General features: G+C 39.3%; 1 protein-coding gene across 1 annotated transcript in view; it reads left to right on the top strand.

Moving 5' to 3' along the window:
• The window catches only part of LOC118819701 (WD repeat-containing protein 7), a 292,651-nt gene that overhangs the window by 65,615 nt on the left and 212,284 nt on the right, over positions 1-14,752 (top strand). Inside the window, exons 15-16 of the mRNA XM_036587568.1 lie at positions 2,952-3,185; positions 5,105-5,601. Coding sequence (XP_036443461.1) covers positions 2,952-3,185; positions 5,105-5,601 — 731 coding nt within the window. The remainder of the gene's footprint in view (positions 1-2,951; positions 3,186-5,104; positions 5,602-14,752) is intronic.

Raw genomic sequence — 14,752 nt, 5'->3', positions numbered from 1 at the left:
TTCGTATTGAACGGCCAAATCCAGTTCGACTGACAGAACTTTGATTTTGCCCTAAATCAAACATTTTTTATATAACTTAAAGCGCTAATAGTCTGAATCTGGATGGAGTTGCAGTGGAACGACAGACAAAGCCGCTGTGTGTGAATGAAGCTTGTTCCAAGCAGTCAGCAGCGACAGTAGTCATGGCTTTTAGAGTAGAGGAAGACCTTCCAAAGCCTCCTGCATCGTTGAAACATGTCTAGGAGCATTTTGGCTTCCCTGTAACATATTCTGATGACGGACTTTACAGTATGTACTGGAAAAGTTATCAGGCACTTCAGTTAAATAAATGGGAATTGATTATTTTTATGTTGCTGATTTTATTTAAATATTAAACATGTTTTCGTTGAAGATCATGGGCAGAACCTCCATGCTTTAAGTTTTCTTAATGTTCTTTATGTTTTAATAAACGGAAAGCAAAGTTACATTTGTCCTAATTTTGTTTTTTTATTCTGATCCGAAAACGTTCCGATCTGTCACTCAGAAACCGTGAAATGATCCGATCAGTGAGATTTGTGATCCGTCACACCTCTAGTTACGCTGATAAATATTTAGTATTGTTAATAGTTTGTGTAAATGCATTATTAACCTGTTAACTTTGACAGCCCTAATTATTTGTAACACTTTTGTGTGATAAACAAATATTAATGCTTCTTAAACAATCTTATTATAATATTTCCATGGAAGATTCCTCTTGAAATGGTCAAACTACGGTGACCCTTTTACTCTTCTTTCATTTTTTAATCTCCTTCAGAGACTCTCTTTGTCTGATCTGCGTCAGAAACGGCCCCGGTACTCGCAAACATCCTCCCATGTACTTAAAATGGAGAGCAGGTGCTTCAGCCATTGAATTAACATTGAATAGCAATTAGCAAGGCAGCAATTTAATACCGTCCTGGGTTTAAAAACGAGATGAGGCGGAATGAATGCTTTAGGGGGTAATGAGCATTAGAGATTATTACGTAGAGCGTGGAATAAGTAGATTAGCATGCACAGAGGAGAACTTTTGACTAATGTCCTCAGAGGAGTGTCTAAGACCTTTCTGCCTGGTGACATAAGCGGCCGGGGATCGTCTTGTCTAAGCAAAGTCATCAGAGCCGCTCATAAAGGCTGTAATCGTTATTGTGCTTCACGTTTAATTTAGGCTGTTTGGATTAGCGCGTAACGTTTGTTAATCGTTACTGGCCCCGGAAACGAAGAGATCACAAAAAGGGCACAATGTGCAAATACACACTCTAACAAATCATACAGGCTTTAATTGTTCAGGGCTTTAAGGTGATTAACGAATGGCATTTCCAGCAACATGAGGCAGAATCATGTCTGCCTTTCAGTGTGAGACATTTTGATGTGTCCAAAAGTGTCTGGACAGCCCTTCTTGTGAATTAGAGGGCATCCTCAATAGAATGGGACACTCTGGAGCATCAGCACATGAGCCTAAAGCCTCCATGCCCAATGCCAAGCGTGGGCTAGAGGGGTATAAAGCCCCCCAGCTTTGGGCTGTGGAGCAGTGGAACTGTGTTTTCTGGAGTGATGGAGCTCCATCTAATACCTTTGGGATGAGTTGGAGTGATCCAGAACTGACCATCCAACATACCTTACTAATGCTCAATCAAATCCTCACAGCAATGTTCCAATATCTAGTGTAAAGCCAGAGGAGTAGAGGCTGGTAGTGCAGTAAAGGGAGACAAACTCACTATTAAATGGTCCGTATTCTACATTTTTCTTATATTTTATTGTTTTCCCTGGGTTCCACATATGACGTCTGTAAGGGTTCCTGTACCCAAAAGCAGTCAACCTGGCTTTATCCTTCACATTTACACAGGCTGTTTTTGTTACCGTGCCTTTAAGACTGATATATGCAAAGACAACAGAGCTGATTGGCTGACTGGTGTTGTGCCTCATTCTGGGCTGTTTAACTTCAGTGTGAATGAGTGGATCTAAACTGCTGTAGACTAAATAATCAGATAGTGGGATGCGAACCTGTATGTTCTGAACCTTCAGCCGTGTTTACGTACTCTTATTTTTACCCCTGCCCCTTGTTTTTTGAGTGTCTCCTTAACCCTCGAAACTGAGTTACAAGGAGTAGTGGTTAAAATCCTCCCGCTGAAATGGGACCCTCGAATAAAAAGAGCATCAATTCATTAACTTAATTCTTTTCAGTGATTCTTCGGTGATACGAAGCTGAAGTCAGATATTCTCCAGCTTCTTGTTTGAATTTTCTTCTTCCACCTTAAATGGAGCAGCAGTTACATTCTGGCACTTCAGGAGTCAGAACTTGTGGACTATTTAAGGTGGAACGGGAAGTTTAGCTGGCTACCGAGACATCAGCAAACTATTAGCGATTTTTTTTTTTATGCTTGTTATGAAGAAAAGGACCATAATACACTGAAACGACATTAAACTAAGAGAATACAGTGGTTATCAGAATTTCTAACGGGAAAAATTCTCACATTTGTGGGTTTCTTTGGGCTCTTGCTCAGCCATCTTGCCTGTTTTTTTCTTTTTTTCTCACTTAATTTGGAGTGACCCTCTTTTTGGAGGGTCGTGTGGCCCCAACACTTTGCCCCACCCCTCTATCTCAACAAGAATGGGGACACCCTACCCCTAGATGTGAATGTGTGAAACAGAGGGCTGAGTGGTAGGGGTGAGGGGTGAAATGGGATTGGGCCTTTTTGATACTACATTAAACTGTTTTATTTAGAAAAAGCTTCCATTTTTTTCCACAGTATGAGGCCCTTTAATACCCTTATTTCAGAAGAAATGCTGAATATTTCAGAAGAAACTTGTTGGCATATAATGTATTTACAAAGCGAACACTCGAGCTTTATTTATTTAGTTTTTTGGAAGCTTCGTACGCAGTTATTACTTAGAAATGACTTTGGTTTAGCTGTAATGTTTTGTTTGTCCTGCAGGGTAACTTGCCCAAATACTCCCACAATTCACTGGTGGTCCAAGCGATGAAGACGAACCTGACTGATCCGGACATGCACGTGCTGTTCTTCGACGTGGAGGCTGTTATCATCCAGCTGCTGACGGAGGAGGCGCAGCGGCCCAACCCCACCCTCGTCTCCCCAGAAACGCTCCAGAAGGCCCCCGGCGGAGCGGATAAGGGCGGCTCCTTCCTGGCCAACAAGATCTTTAAACAGGTCAGTACACAAGCGTGAGCAGGAGAGGAGCACATGTACACAGTTTTCCCCCCGAACCCCAAATATAGATGATCAGCCGAGAGGTTTAATGTCTGAAGTTTGCTCCTTTAGTTTTAGTGCTTCAGGTTTGCCAGATCATGTGCAGCATTCGTTCAGTGGTGCCCCAACCATTGCTGGTACTGTCATGGCAGATGGGAGGGTGGGCGTGGCAAATAAAAGGCACTTTTTTTTCTCGGGGCACCTTTTCACAGCACACAGGAAAAAAAGTAGGCACTAATACTGACTGAGAAGCTGCTCGAAACTCTGAAGATCCTCTTGGTTTATTTCTACGCCACCTTTTCTTTACTAAGCCATTTCAGCACTGTAGGTAATTCGGCGACGCCTGTTTAAAGTGGAGGAAAATAAACATGCTCGTATTTCTCGTCAGATACTTGTAGGATAACTAGGGGTGTGCATTTTGACTAATTTAGACAGTCGATTATCTATAAGAGCAGATATCGGGTTAACCGCAGAGAAACAAAATAAAAAGGTGGCGAAAAAAAATATCTAGATTTCGGCTGGGATTAATGTAGACCTGTGGTGTCAGCACTGGTGTTGCACACAAATTTAGCATCATACAGAGGAAGACATTTCAAATTTTATTATTTAAAAATAACAGAGGGAAATTGAAGGTTTTTCTCGTCGGACGAGTAACATAACGGAGTCTGTCTCAGGTGAGCTAGTGAGCTGAAACTGCAGCCAGCCGCTGCAGCGATATTAACCAAGTATTAAGTGTTAAAAATCTGTCTCACTGAATTGTTGGATCGTCTATTTACTCCGTCCTCCTGTGATGAAACATAACCAATACCTGAATAGTATTTTCAGTATTTAAATACTGGCACCTCGAACGTGGACATCCCTACGGCTGACTTTATTAGTAGTATAGTTTGGTAGTTCTTAATAACTTTGGTAGATTTTGCTGTATATTAATTAAAATTGTGTATTTACAGCCAACAAATCGCTTCCTGTTAAGTATTAAAATGGCTACTTTGTAGTTTGTAACCATTAGGCTGCTGTTAGTGTAGTCTATAATTGTTATTACGCTGTTGCGTAACAAATATGATCACTTTGTCCATCTTAAAGCCACAAACAGAAAATTTTCTGACTTTTAAATTGTCCAACTTGATTGGCAACCATGAAAGTCACAATGTTGTTTTCAAGTGGTCAAAGCCTACTGTGAGGCTAATGTAGCTAATGCAGTTTAATACCCCATGTAAAAGTGATAAAATAGCATAACACAAGCTGTCAAGTTGTTAAATGTGAAAGAATAAGCAAAAGTATGTCGCATTAAAAGCCTGAATTTTAGTTCTTATGGTTCTAAATAGAGCCATTGTCTTTACTAAAGAACCCTTGAAGAACCATCTTTATTGAGTGTGTACTGTAAAAAAAAAAAAACTTAAAACGTTAAAATGTTGTTTTAAGTTTTAAGAGGGGAAACGAAGCTAACAAGAGTTTGTGAACTGCCTGTAGGTGAGTTAGACCAATCAGAGGCCACCAAACCTCCATGTGTTGTGAAATCACAGCAACAACTTACTGGCAGTTTGACACACTACGTTCAGGGGTCGAGCCTCAGGCCAGAAAAGGTGGATGTTCTGGTCTTTTTGGCCAAAAAAAAAATCAGGCCTCAAATAAAAAAAAAAAAAAATTGCAATTTAAATTGCAGTCGCAATATTAGTCGGAAAAATTGCAATTAGATATATCCCCCAAATCTATATTAATAATTCAATATTTTTATCCATATTTGTCTGTTGTGTCTAAATGATTCCCTTCACCAACAAAAGACGCGAACAAAGAACAGTAATTAATAATAATAATTCTCAAAAACAAACTGATGTTCTACTTCATCTTATCCACCGCCACTTTAATCTCACCTGTCCCAGGTGAAGGAGACCATCAAAGAGAACATCAAGGAGCACCTGCTGGACGAAGACGAGGATGAGGAGGAGGAGATGCGACGTCGAGAGGAGAAGTCCAAATCCCTCAGCCTGCTAGAATACAATCTGACCATGGACACAGCCAAGCTCTTCATGTCCTGCCTGCACGCCTGGGGCCTGAACGGCTCGCTGGACGAGGTGTGTCTGAGCCGTCTGGGCATGCTCAGACCCCACACGCCCATCTCCTTCGGCCTCATCTCCCGCGGGGGGCACATGTCCCTCATGCTGCCCACCTTTAAGGACTCCCTCCTGAGGCAGCTGGCCCGGGGCTGCGCTGAGGGCAGAAAACTCTCCGTCTCAGAGATCGTAGGCAAAGGAACGTACGGAGTGTCCCGCGCCGTCACCACGCAGCACCTGCTGTCTGTTATCTCACTGGCCAACACCCTGATGGGCATGACCAATGCCACGTTCGTGGGGGAGCACATGAAGAAAGCGCCGGCAAGGTGGGTGAAAACACGTCTTTATTCATCAGTAACAACGCTGAAGGTTTACAGACGTGTGCTTAATGCAAACATTCACATCTTTATTTTATTGCCCAGATTTTACCCCCGAATAATTTGCACAGTCCCTTTTGTTTCTGCTGTAACAGCACAGTTTCTTTCCCATGTATCTGTCTGTCTATGTAATCATCAACACTCTGTGTCCAGAAGTCTCCAGATAGCCCTTCTAATGCTTGAATTTATCTGCCAGGCCTTCACCACAATTTTTGGTCAGATTTAGGGCTGAAAGATTAATCGTTTTTATATCGAAATCAGTTTAAGAGCTGCAATTTTTTTTTTATTATAGCCCACACTCTTAAAAAACAGTCCTTCAAGATTCTTAAAAAAGAGAGTTCTTTAGTAAAGACAGTCATTCTGTATAGAACCATGAACACTCAGACCCATTCGCATGCATACAAAGTTCTTTGCATGGTGAAATGGTTCTTCAGATTGGAGAATGTGTTGAATGTGGTTCTGTACAGCATCAAAAAGGGTTGGTACTGTTACTTTGTTGCTTGTTGATGTCAAGCTTATAACAACAGAAGAAGATTTTGGTCCTATAGAGAACTCTTTTCAAAAAGGTTCTATGTAGAACCATATACATCACATTCTATATTAATCTGAAGGACCATTTCACCACACAGAGAACCTTTTATAGTTCTTATGGTTCTACATAGAGCCATTGTCTTTACTAAAGAACCCTTGAAGAACCATCTTTAGAAGGTGTGTACGTTAGCAAAAATGTTGTTTTAAGTTTTAAGAGGGGAAACGAAGCTAACGAGAGTTTGTGAACTGCCTGTAGGTAAGTTAGACCAATCAGAGGCCACCAAACCTCCATGTGTTGTGACATCACAGCAACAACTTACTGGCAGTTCGACACACTACGCTCAGGGGTCGAGCCTCAGGCCAGAAAAGGTGGATGTTCTGGTCTTTTTGGCCAAAAAAAAATCACAATTTAAATTGCAGTTGCTATATTAGTCGCTAGTCGCTATTAGCGCTAATTAGTGAACATGATTTGCCCCTTTCTACAAGTGATTTTCCATGTTGGGAGTTTGCTTTGAAGTATTTAACAGCGTGGATCATCTCACGAGAGGAATCGAGGTCAGAAGCCAGTATTATCAAATATTGGATTTTCACAGCTCAAAACGAGTCTTGTAGTTCAAGATGGTCAGCGATGTAACTGAACGAGGGATTCAGAGAACAGCCAGTAAGAAATTTGCAGAGGTTTGCGCACGAGGCCTGGGCGATGTAAGCACATAACATTGACGTTTGGCAAATTACTCAATGGCGTTGCTTTAAAGGTGATAACCTCAGTTGGGGAACTAACCAAGAACTCTAGAGGACTTGTTTGCTGTTAAACAGCTTGCTAAGTATACATCAAAACTTCCTACTGCGTGGCTCTCCCCCTTCTACTTATTTTACTTAATGTTAAGTTTATTTTGAGTACAAGGAACAGAAAAAAAATGCCAACATGCTTTGGATCTTCAGCTTTCTTCAGTGTGCCCAACTGCAGTAAATCAACCAAGCTAAAGTGGCTGGGTTTTTCCCTAGAGCAGCTAAGTTATCTGTAACCCTGGGACTTTCAGAAGTAGATAAAGTTCCGCTGATCATCTATGGCCAGGAAACATGATCAGATAAAGGTAACAAATAATGTTTAATATTATTTACTTCACGTTTTCTGTTAAAATGTTGGGTTTTTATGGGGTCTCAAAGTGTAAGTTCCCCACTGTGTCTGCCGCAGTTGCTGCATAGTGTCTGAGAATAATTTAGAAGATTTTCCTCACTGCTTGAATCTCTCACTTGTTCATGGGTTGTGTATAATCTCCATAGAAAAGAGTTGTTCAATAGAATAGGAAGCTCTGGAAAAGGCACACGTGAGCCTAAGGTCATGCTCAGTGCCAAGCGTGGGCTAGAGGGGTATAAAGCCCCCCAGCATCGGGCTGTGGAGTGATGGAGCTCCATCCGGTACCTTTGGGATGAGTTGGAGTGATCCAGAACTGACCATCCAACATCAGTACCTGACCTCACTAATGCTCTTGTGGCTGAATGCAATCACGTCCTCACTACAATGTGATTGTAGAATAAATGCTGAATGTCCACAAACTTTTGGACATATAGTGTTTCCCTCTGTCCGTCTGTCGTATCTCGTGTAAGCCTAATGAACAGACTCTGCTCACTGAGCGGTGAGGCATCGATTCCAGCTGTAAATTATGTGTAATACGTGCAGGGCAGACATTATGCAACGACCACAGAGGAAATGGATCTGTTGTTTTTTTTGTAAGTTTAAGTTCGAGGCTGACTGACAAGCCCACCGTAGGAGTAGTCAAACTCGGAAACTTCGGCTGGCCAAAAATACAGAGTTTCCCAGTAAATCACCATAAATCATATTTTGCGCATAAGTTAGAAAGACAGTTTTTTTAAGATTCTGCATTGGTGCAGCCGAGAGCACAGAACAGCATCGCTCAAAAGCCTGCTGCGTAGCCGTCAGACCCGGCGTGCCAAGCCCAGCCTCGCCAATTTCATCAGCTCGGCCAGCACCGCAGCCCACCAAAACAAACCCAACAAAGAAAACAACCTTCAAACAGCAGGCAGACACCAGCCAGACAGCTCAATATTTAGAGGGTGTGAGAGAGAGAGAGAGAGAGAGAGAGAGAGAGAGACAAAGAATCTGACGTTTGTATTGTTTACCTATATGACCTTCATGTGGCTGGGGGTCCTTCAGGCTCCTCTGGCCGCAGTAGTTGGGCTGAGATAAGCAGGGAGGTACCAACTGAGTGTAAATAGTCACTGGCGTGAGCCCCCCGCTCCCAGCACGCCGGTCAAACCCAGGGCTGAGTTTGCCGTCCCAGGCATGATGGCCCTGCAGGGTGGGGCTGTGGTGGCTGCTATTGAGCGGCTGCCCAGTGCTCCAGGTGTTTGTTTGTCTTTTGCAGGGGGCTTATGATTGGTTTAGCCTCCGGAGCACAAACACAGGTTAGAAACTCTGTGTCGCCCTCTGCAGGTGACGCGACAGGAGCGCTGGCTCATCAGAGATCTGGTCGATGTGTTTGTGAAAATAAATAAATCCACTCACGCTGCTGAAGCACAGTTTTTATAGTGATACAGTGCTTTGTGAGCAAAGAAGGTCTCACTTTATTTGGACGCTTTGATATAATTAGTAAAGTAAGACATTGGAAAGATAAATTATCATGGTCAACATGAAAGAACAGCACAATTACAATAGATGTGTAAATACAGTAGGTGTGTGCTGGCTTAAAGGGCCCATTCCTTACATTTTTCCTGCATTTTATTATTTCCTTGAGGCCAACTTACAAAATTTGTGTGATTTTAGGTACCAAAAACGCTCATTATTAACTTTTATATCACTGTTTTCTAACCTCTCTATAAAAAACAGGCTGTTTTTGTTACTGTGCCTTTAAGACTGATGTACCTAAATGAGCTCCGTACTGATATGCTTATATACAGATTGCTCTTAGAAAGAGACACGATACAGGGCAGCCAATCAGAACAGAGCTAAGTTGCATATTTAAATATTAAAGTTACAGTACCAAGAACAGCCTGTTTAGTCCTGAGGGATAAAGAGAGGACAGAAGATAATCATGTAGAAATAAACATAAACATTGGAACATAAAACCTCATAAATGTCAAACATTTATAACTATAATACTATAAAACACACACTGTGACCTTACAACGTCCCCGTAACTAAGCTTTAATGGAGATTCAGCTCAAAACAGCTGCAACCAAAGAGGAAAACATGCAGCACACAGGCTGCTCAGGCTCTACTGTTTTTCTGTTCTTGAAATACATTAAAAAAATCTATATTTATTTGTTTTTGTAGCCTGTTGAGGTAATGCTGACTGTTTCTCAGCCCTTCAGTGCACAAAAAATGTGCTCTTATTTCTGATGTATGTGATTGTTAGTATTTCATTTCTTTTTATTTTGTGAAATAGTAAACGCTGCTTTTGTAGTTTGGGTTTTGCTATTTTTTTCAAAGGGGTTAGTTAGATTTCTGTTTACGCACCCCCAAAAAAAATGAATGGTGATTTTTCGCTTTTCGTATCGTCATCGTGATATCCGACAGCTTTATTGCGCATCGTGTTTTATGTCAATATCGTGCAGCCCTACTATCCAGATAAGGTTTTATGACAGAGAGTTTGATTTCTTAGAAGCCAAGAGTTATTACTTTTGTGATTTATTAGTTTTTGCATATTTAATGAACTAGTGAGTTATGCAATTCCGTTCTGTATGTACAGATTTGAGACCGATCTCTCACTTTTTCCATTTTGTTTTCATGAAAGGAGAAAAATGTGGCGCAGTCACTGAAATAAATCAGATTTAGATTATAATAAAATATCTCCGCCTTAAACACAAAGTCAGAGTTTCTTGCTTATTTCTTCAAACTGCAAGAGAATTCATGTAGAATTACAGCACAGTCTTTGTTACCGGTGACGACAACCTCGAAACACTGAGGATCTTTTTTGATGATCTGCACTTATTCAGGCTTGGAAAAAGCTGGTGTAACAGATTATTTTGTTTTGTTAATTAAAACTCACCCATGCGCTGCCGTCCAGCTTTAGGGCGTGTGGTGAAATTCAGAAGTTTTTCTTTTCTAGTCCTGAGGGTTTATCCTGCCGCTGGAGGACGACCTTAACCTACACTTGCTCTGAGCTGCTGCTCGTATTTCAGCTTCTTTCTTTATGCGTCTCGTCCGCGTTTATGACTTTGCCTTGTTTTCTGCTCCTGATCAGGTCTAAAAGTCAAGCTGATGCCGTTTAGCTCAGTGCAACCTTTTCACAGTAACAGCTGTTTTCAAGGCCCTGTCAATACCCCTCATAAACACAGCTGAGCAGGAATGTAAATCATTCTTAGCTCTCATAAAGGAGTCTTTTATGTGTGTTAATGGAAGCTTTAAGTCTTTACTGCACATCTTATAATTGTAGAGCGCTGTCGCAGCTGAAACGCTGCCTCACCGTCCCTGCACTGACCATTAAACATGTTAGGTGTGTGAGTAGTTTTTAGAAAGTTAAATAGCAATTATTATTATTATTATTATTATTGTTATTATTATTATTAGTAGTAGTAGTAGTATATAACATTGATAACAGTTGTTAATAATAATAATAATAATAATAATAATAAAAGTAATAATAACAATAATAATAATAATAAACAACTTAATATAGTAACTTTTTAAATTTATATTTGTCAAATCGACCAATACAAAATGATACAAAATCACTTGCATGACTCATTTTGCACTTGCAAAATTACTTACTTTAAAATTTAAGAATTTTGTCTTTTTCTCTAAACTTAAAAATTTGTAAGTATGAGGTTTTGTTCTGACAGCACTATTGTTACCATATTACCATATTAATGCAGTAATAATAATAATAATAATAATACAGCTTCAAAACTACTGTACCCACGTGTATGCGTGTGTATGTCTATCTGTATGATAGATAGATAGATAGATAGATAGATAGATGGATGGATAGATGGATAGATGGATGGATGGATGGATAGATGGATAGATAGATATGTATGTGTGTGTGTGTGTGTGTGTGTATGTATGTATATATATATTATATAATGATCGCTGCTGTTAGATCAAAACCTTGTGTCTCCAAAATGGTAATTTTACAGGAGAAGGAAAAAACCTACATTGCTTTTAATGTAAGTCAATGGAACCAGAATTTTTTCCAAGTCATTTTGGGCCGTTTCTTTTGGTTATTTATCATAAAATTTACACACAATGTAAAGAGCAACAGGCATTTTCAAATTATGCCAAAAAACCAAAAAATGACAAAAATAGAGATACGAGGATTGTTCCGACAGCGTGTGTGTGTGTGTGTGTGTGTGTGTGTGTGTGTGTGTATGTATGTGTGTATATATATGTAAAATAAGATACAGCTTCAGAAAATATATGCATAAGTGAATATCTAAACTACAGTCACTGTCAGGACAAAATGTAAATAAATTTCCAGAATTTGACATAAAATTGACAGCTACCATCTACATTGAGCAAAAGAAAATCATGATTAATGGTTCAGATGGATTAGTAGAAGTGGGCCAAAATTACTTGCAATAAAATCTCTTACATTAACTTACATTAAAAGTAAAGAAGGTTTATACTTTCTGCTCTAAACTTAATATTTTGAAGATACTAGATTTTGTTCTGACAGCAACATCATAATAATTATAATAATCCTAAGACGCAACTTTATAAAATATCTGCAGAAATGTAAATCTAACACTCTCAGCAGAGAATCTTTTATCTCCATTTAAATTTTTTTATTTGTTTACACAGCATGAAAGCATATGTAATAATAGCTTTGTGTTCCAGCTCTTGTACATGAAACTGCAGCTCAAATCACATTACAGCAGTTTTGAAAATAGACGTTGACGTAGAGTTCTGTATTGAAGCTGAACTTCTTTATTTTGAATAAAGGAGTTTGGTGAACTTTATAGACGTTGCTAAACTGTCACTGTTTTTCTGAAGTCATGCAAGCAGTCAGATTCACACACAGCCCCCCGGTTCAGCCCACAGCAGGCCAGCCCCCTCACGCTGAAGTCCTAAGGAGTGGTTCAGCCTGGACGGCTTCTTGAATGAGGCAGCCAATCAGAACAGAGATCCCCATTAGTTTCCACAAAGTGGGTGCTAGTCTTCCTGGGTTCCACACAAGAGCAATTACAATAAAAATAAAACAAACATCTTTTATCATAAAGACAAAAAAAAAAGTCTAATACTTAACAAGAGATAACCTGTAATAACCTTCACTTATAACCAAAAATAATATAATAATATAACCAAATAAACAATATAATATAACCAAATAAACAGTACCCCAATAGCATCTATATGAGGTTCATCAAATATTGTTTTAATAGCTTTTTAAAAGAAAATCTACTTATAATCTGTTTGATGTCAGTCGGGAGTTCATTCCGAGCTAAAGAGGTGCTATAAAGTGCTATAACAGTTCTTTTCATATAATTTGATCGTGGACTCTGCACCACCAGCTGACCAGAACTCACTTGATGTGTATTTTACTCATGACAAAAATCTGAAAATTTAATTTTTTTCACAAAAAAAAACTTTATATTATTCCTAATAACATTATGCATGAATAACAGGAGACTAAACTTCAGTTTAACCTCCACAGTTAGCTTTATAATCGTTTATACATTTCACACACATTAAGGTGGAAAGAACAGTGAAGAGCTTATTTGGCTGCTCTGTTCTGTACAATTAGAAGTTTCTTTCAATATTTCTTGACCAAACCGCTGGACAGTACTCCAAGTGTGACAAAACAAGTGACCATAACAGAAGATGGAACATATGCAGAACATTTCCTACAAATTGCGATGTCTTTTCCCATCATAGAGACAATATGATCAGTATGATCAGACCAGGATGATAAATTACCTAATTTGATGCCCAGTAATTTGGTCTTAGTGACCAAGTGCTCAACTGAAATCAAGTCCACAAACAAGCTGTTTACATATCAGTCTTAACTGCACCTCCTGTTTAATTTTAAGGGATAAAGGGAGGGAGGAAAATGATCGTGACTGTTTGTGGTACACTGCAAAAAATAGTATCTTTCTTAAGTGAAATTATCTTAATTCTAATCGATCTTTCTAATATTTCTTATTTCAAGATGGTTGTGCACTTATTATAAGATTATCTAGCTTATTTCTATTATTATCAGGTAAAATTCTCACTATACTAGAGGATCGTTTGGCTGGTTTTAAGCACATTATTTAAAACAAGCAAAATTATCTGCCATTATAGTGAAATAATTTTACTTAAATGACTTAAAACAAGTGAAAAAATGGTGGGAAATAAGTTATAATCTTAAAATAAGCTTATAACAATCGGCAGGAGAAAAATCGGATTTATTGACGAGATTTAAGATCATTTTACTTCACAGGACACCATTTTTTTTTGCAGTGCACATGTACAGCACAGAACTAAAACAGGAGAGAAGTGTGTGATATGGGCCCTTTAATGCTGTTGTGTTAGATTGTGTGTGAACATGTTTGTTTGCTCCTAGAATAGAGATGTGCGCTTGTTTGTGAGAAGATAAAGCAGCCTCTTCTCTCTGCGCTCGGCTCTGATGAACAGTAGGCTTTACTGAAGGGAAATTCTTTGGCTGAAGGCGGTATTGTCCTGCTTTCAGGCTCAGAGTGAACAAAAGGCTGATCTCTCTAAAGACTCTGTATCCAGCGCTCGGTTATAATGCACTCCGCTCAGACCAGGAGGATCCTGCGCTGTGTGTGTGTGTGTGTGTGTGTGTGTGTGTGTGTGTGTGTGTGTGTGCGCACGCCTGATGCCCGGCTTTACACACCTGCTTGAAAAGAGCGCGCACGGAGGAGTGATCACAAAGTTTCTTTTCTTTTCCTCCCCTCTCTCTGCTTTTCATGCCTTTTTCTTTCTTTCTTTTTTAATACAGAGTCCTCTGTGCCTTCACATTCGCTCGCATCGCCGTCTGTAAGGTCTTTAAGTGATGGTGGGTTTTCATTTCAGAGTTTGTGAAGCTACAGGGCTTTTCAGAGTAATGTTGAAATGGGCAGCAGTGGCTGATCTACAGTACACGGTAAAAATAAAAAGTTCGGTCTAAACTCGCTGATGAACAGTACAAGTCTGTTTTCTCAGTGATGGTAAAAATCTATAAAATTGCGTACTTTATAACTGCTTCAGTAGTTTGGATTATTCTGACGTTCAGTGTTTTATCATAATTATAACAGGAACAACCATTAAAATAAACACACGTCTGTGAAATAAAGGTGATCTTTTATTTTAGTTCATTTACGTTCTATTTTATGTAAATTACCAACAGCAGCCTTAAAATACAGTATATATGGTTTATTTATGTGCATTTTTGCCAAGAAAAAAAAGTTTTGACCATTACATTTTACAGTATTTTGACAGGGAAAATACTTTTGAAAATGCATTTTCCAATTTAACTAACCAAAATAAGTTACTGCAACCCAGTAAGATTCGAAGATAAACAGTGAAGTTGTGTTTTTTTTTTTTAATAGTCTATATACTGCTGTCAGACTAAGTACTTTAAAGCTAAAGCCAAACGTAGTGTTGTGCAGTTTCATGATTGGC

Source organism: Colossoma macropomum, unplaced genomic scaffold (assembly GCF_904425465.1).
Source record: "Colossoma macropomum unplaced genomic scaffold, Colossoma_macropomum, whole genome shotgun sequence".
NCBI classification, from domain to species: domain Eukaryota; kingdom Metazoa; phylum Chordata; class Actinopteri; order Characiformes; family Serrasalmidae; genus Colossoma; species Colossoma macropomum.
The sequence above is the reverse complement of the archived record's forward strand: the minus strand, read 5'-3'. Positions and strand labels throughout refer to the sequence as shown.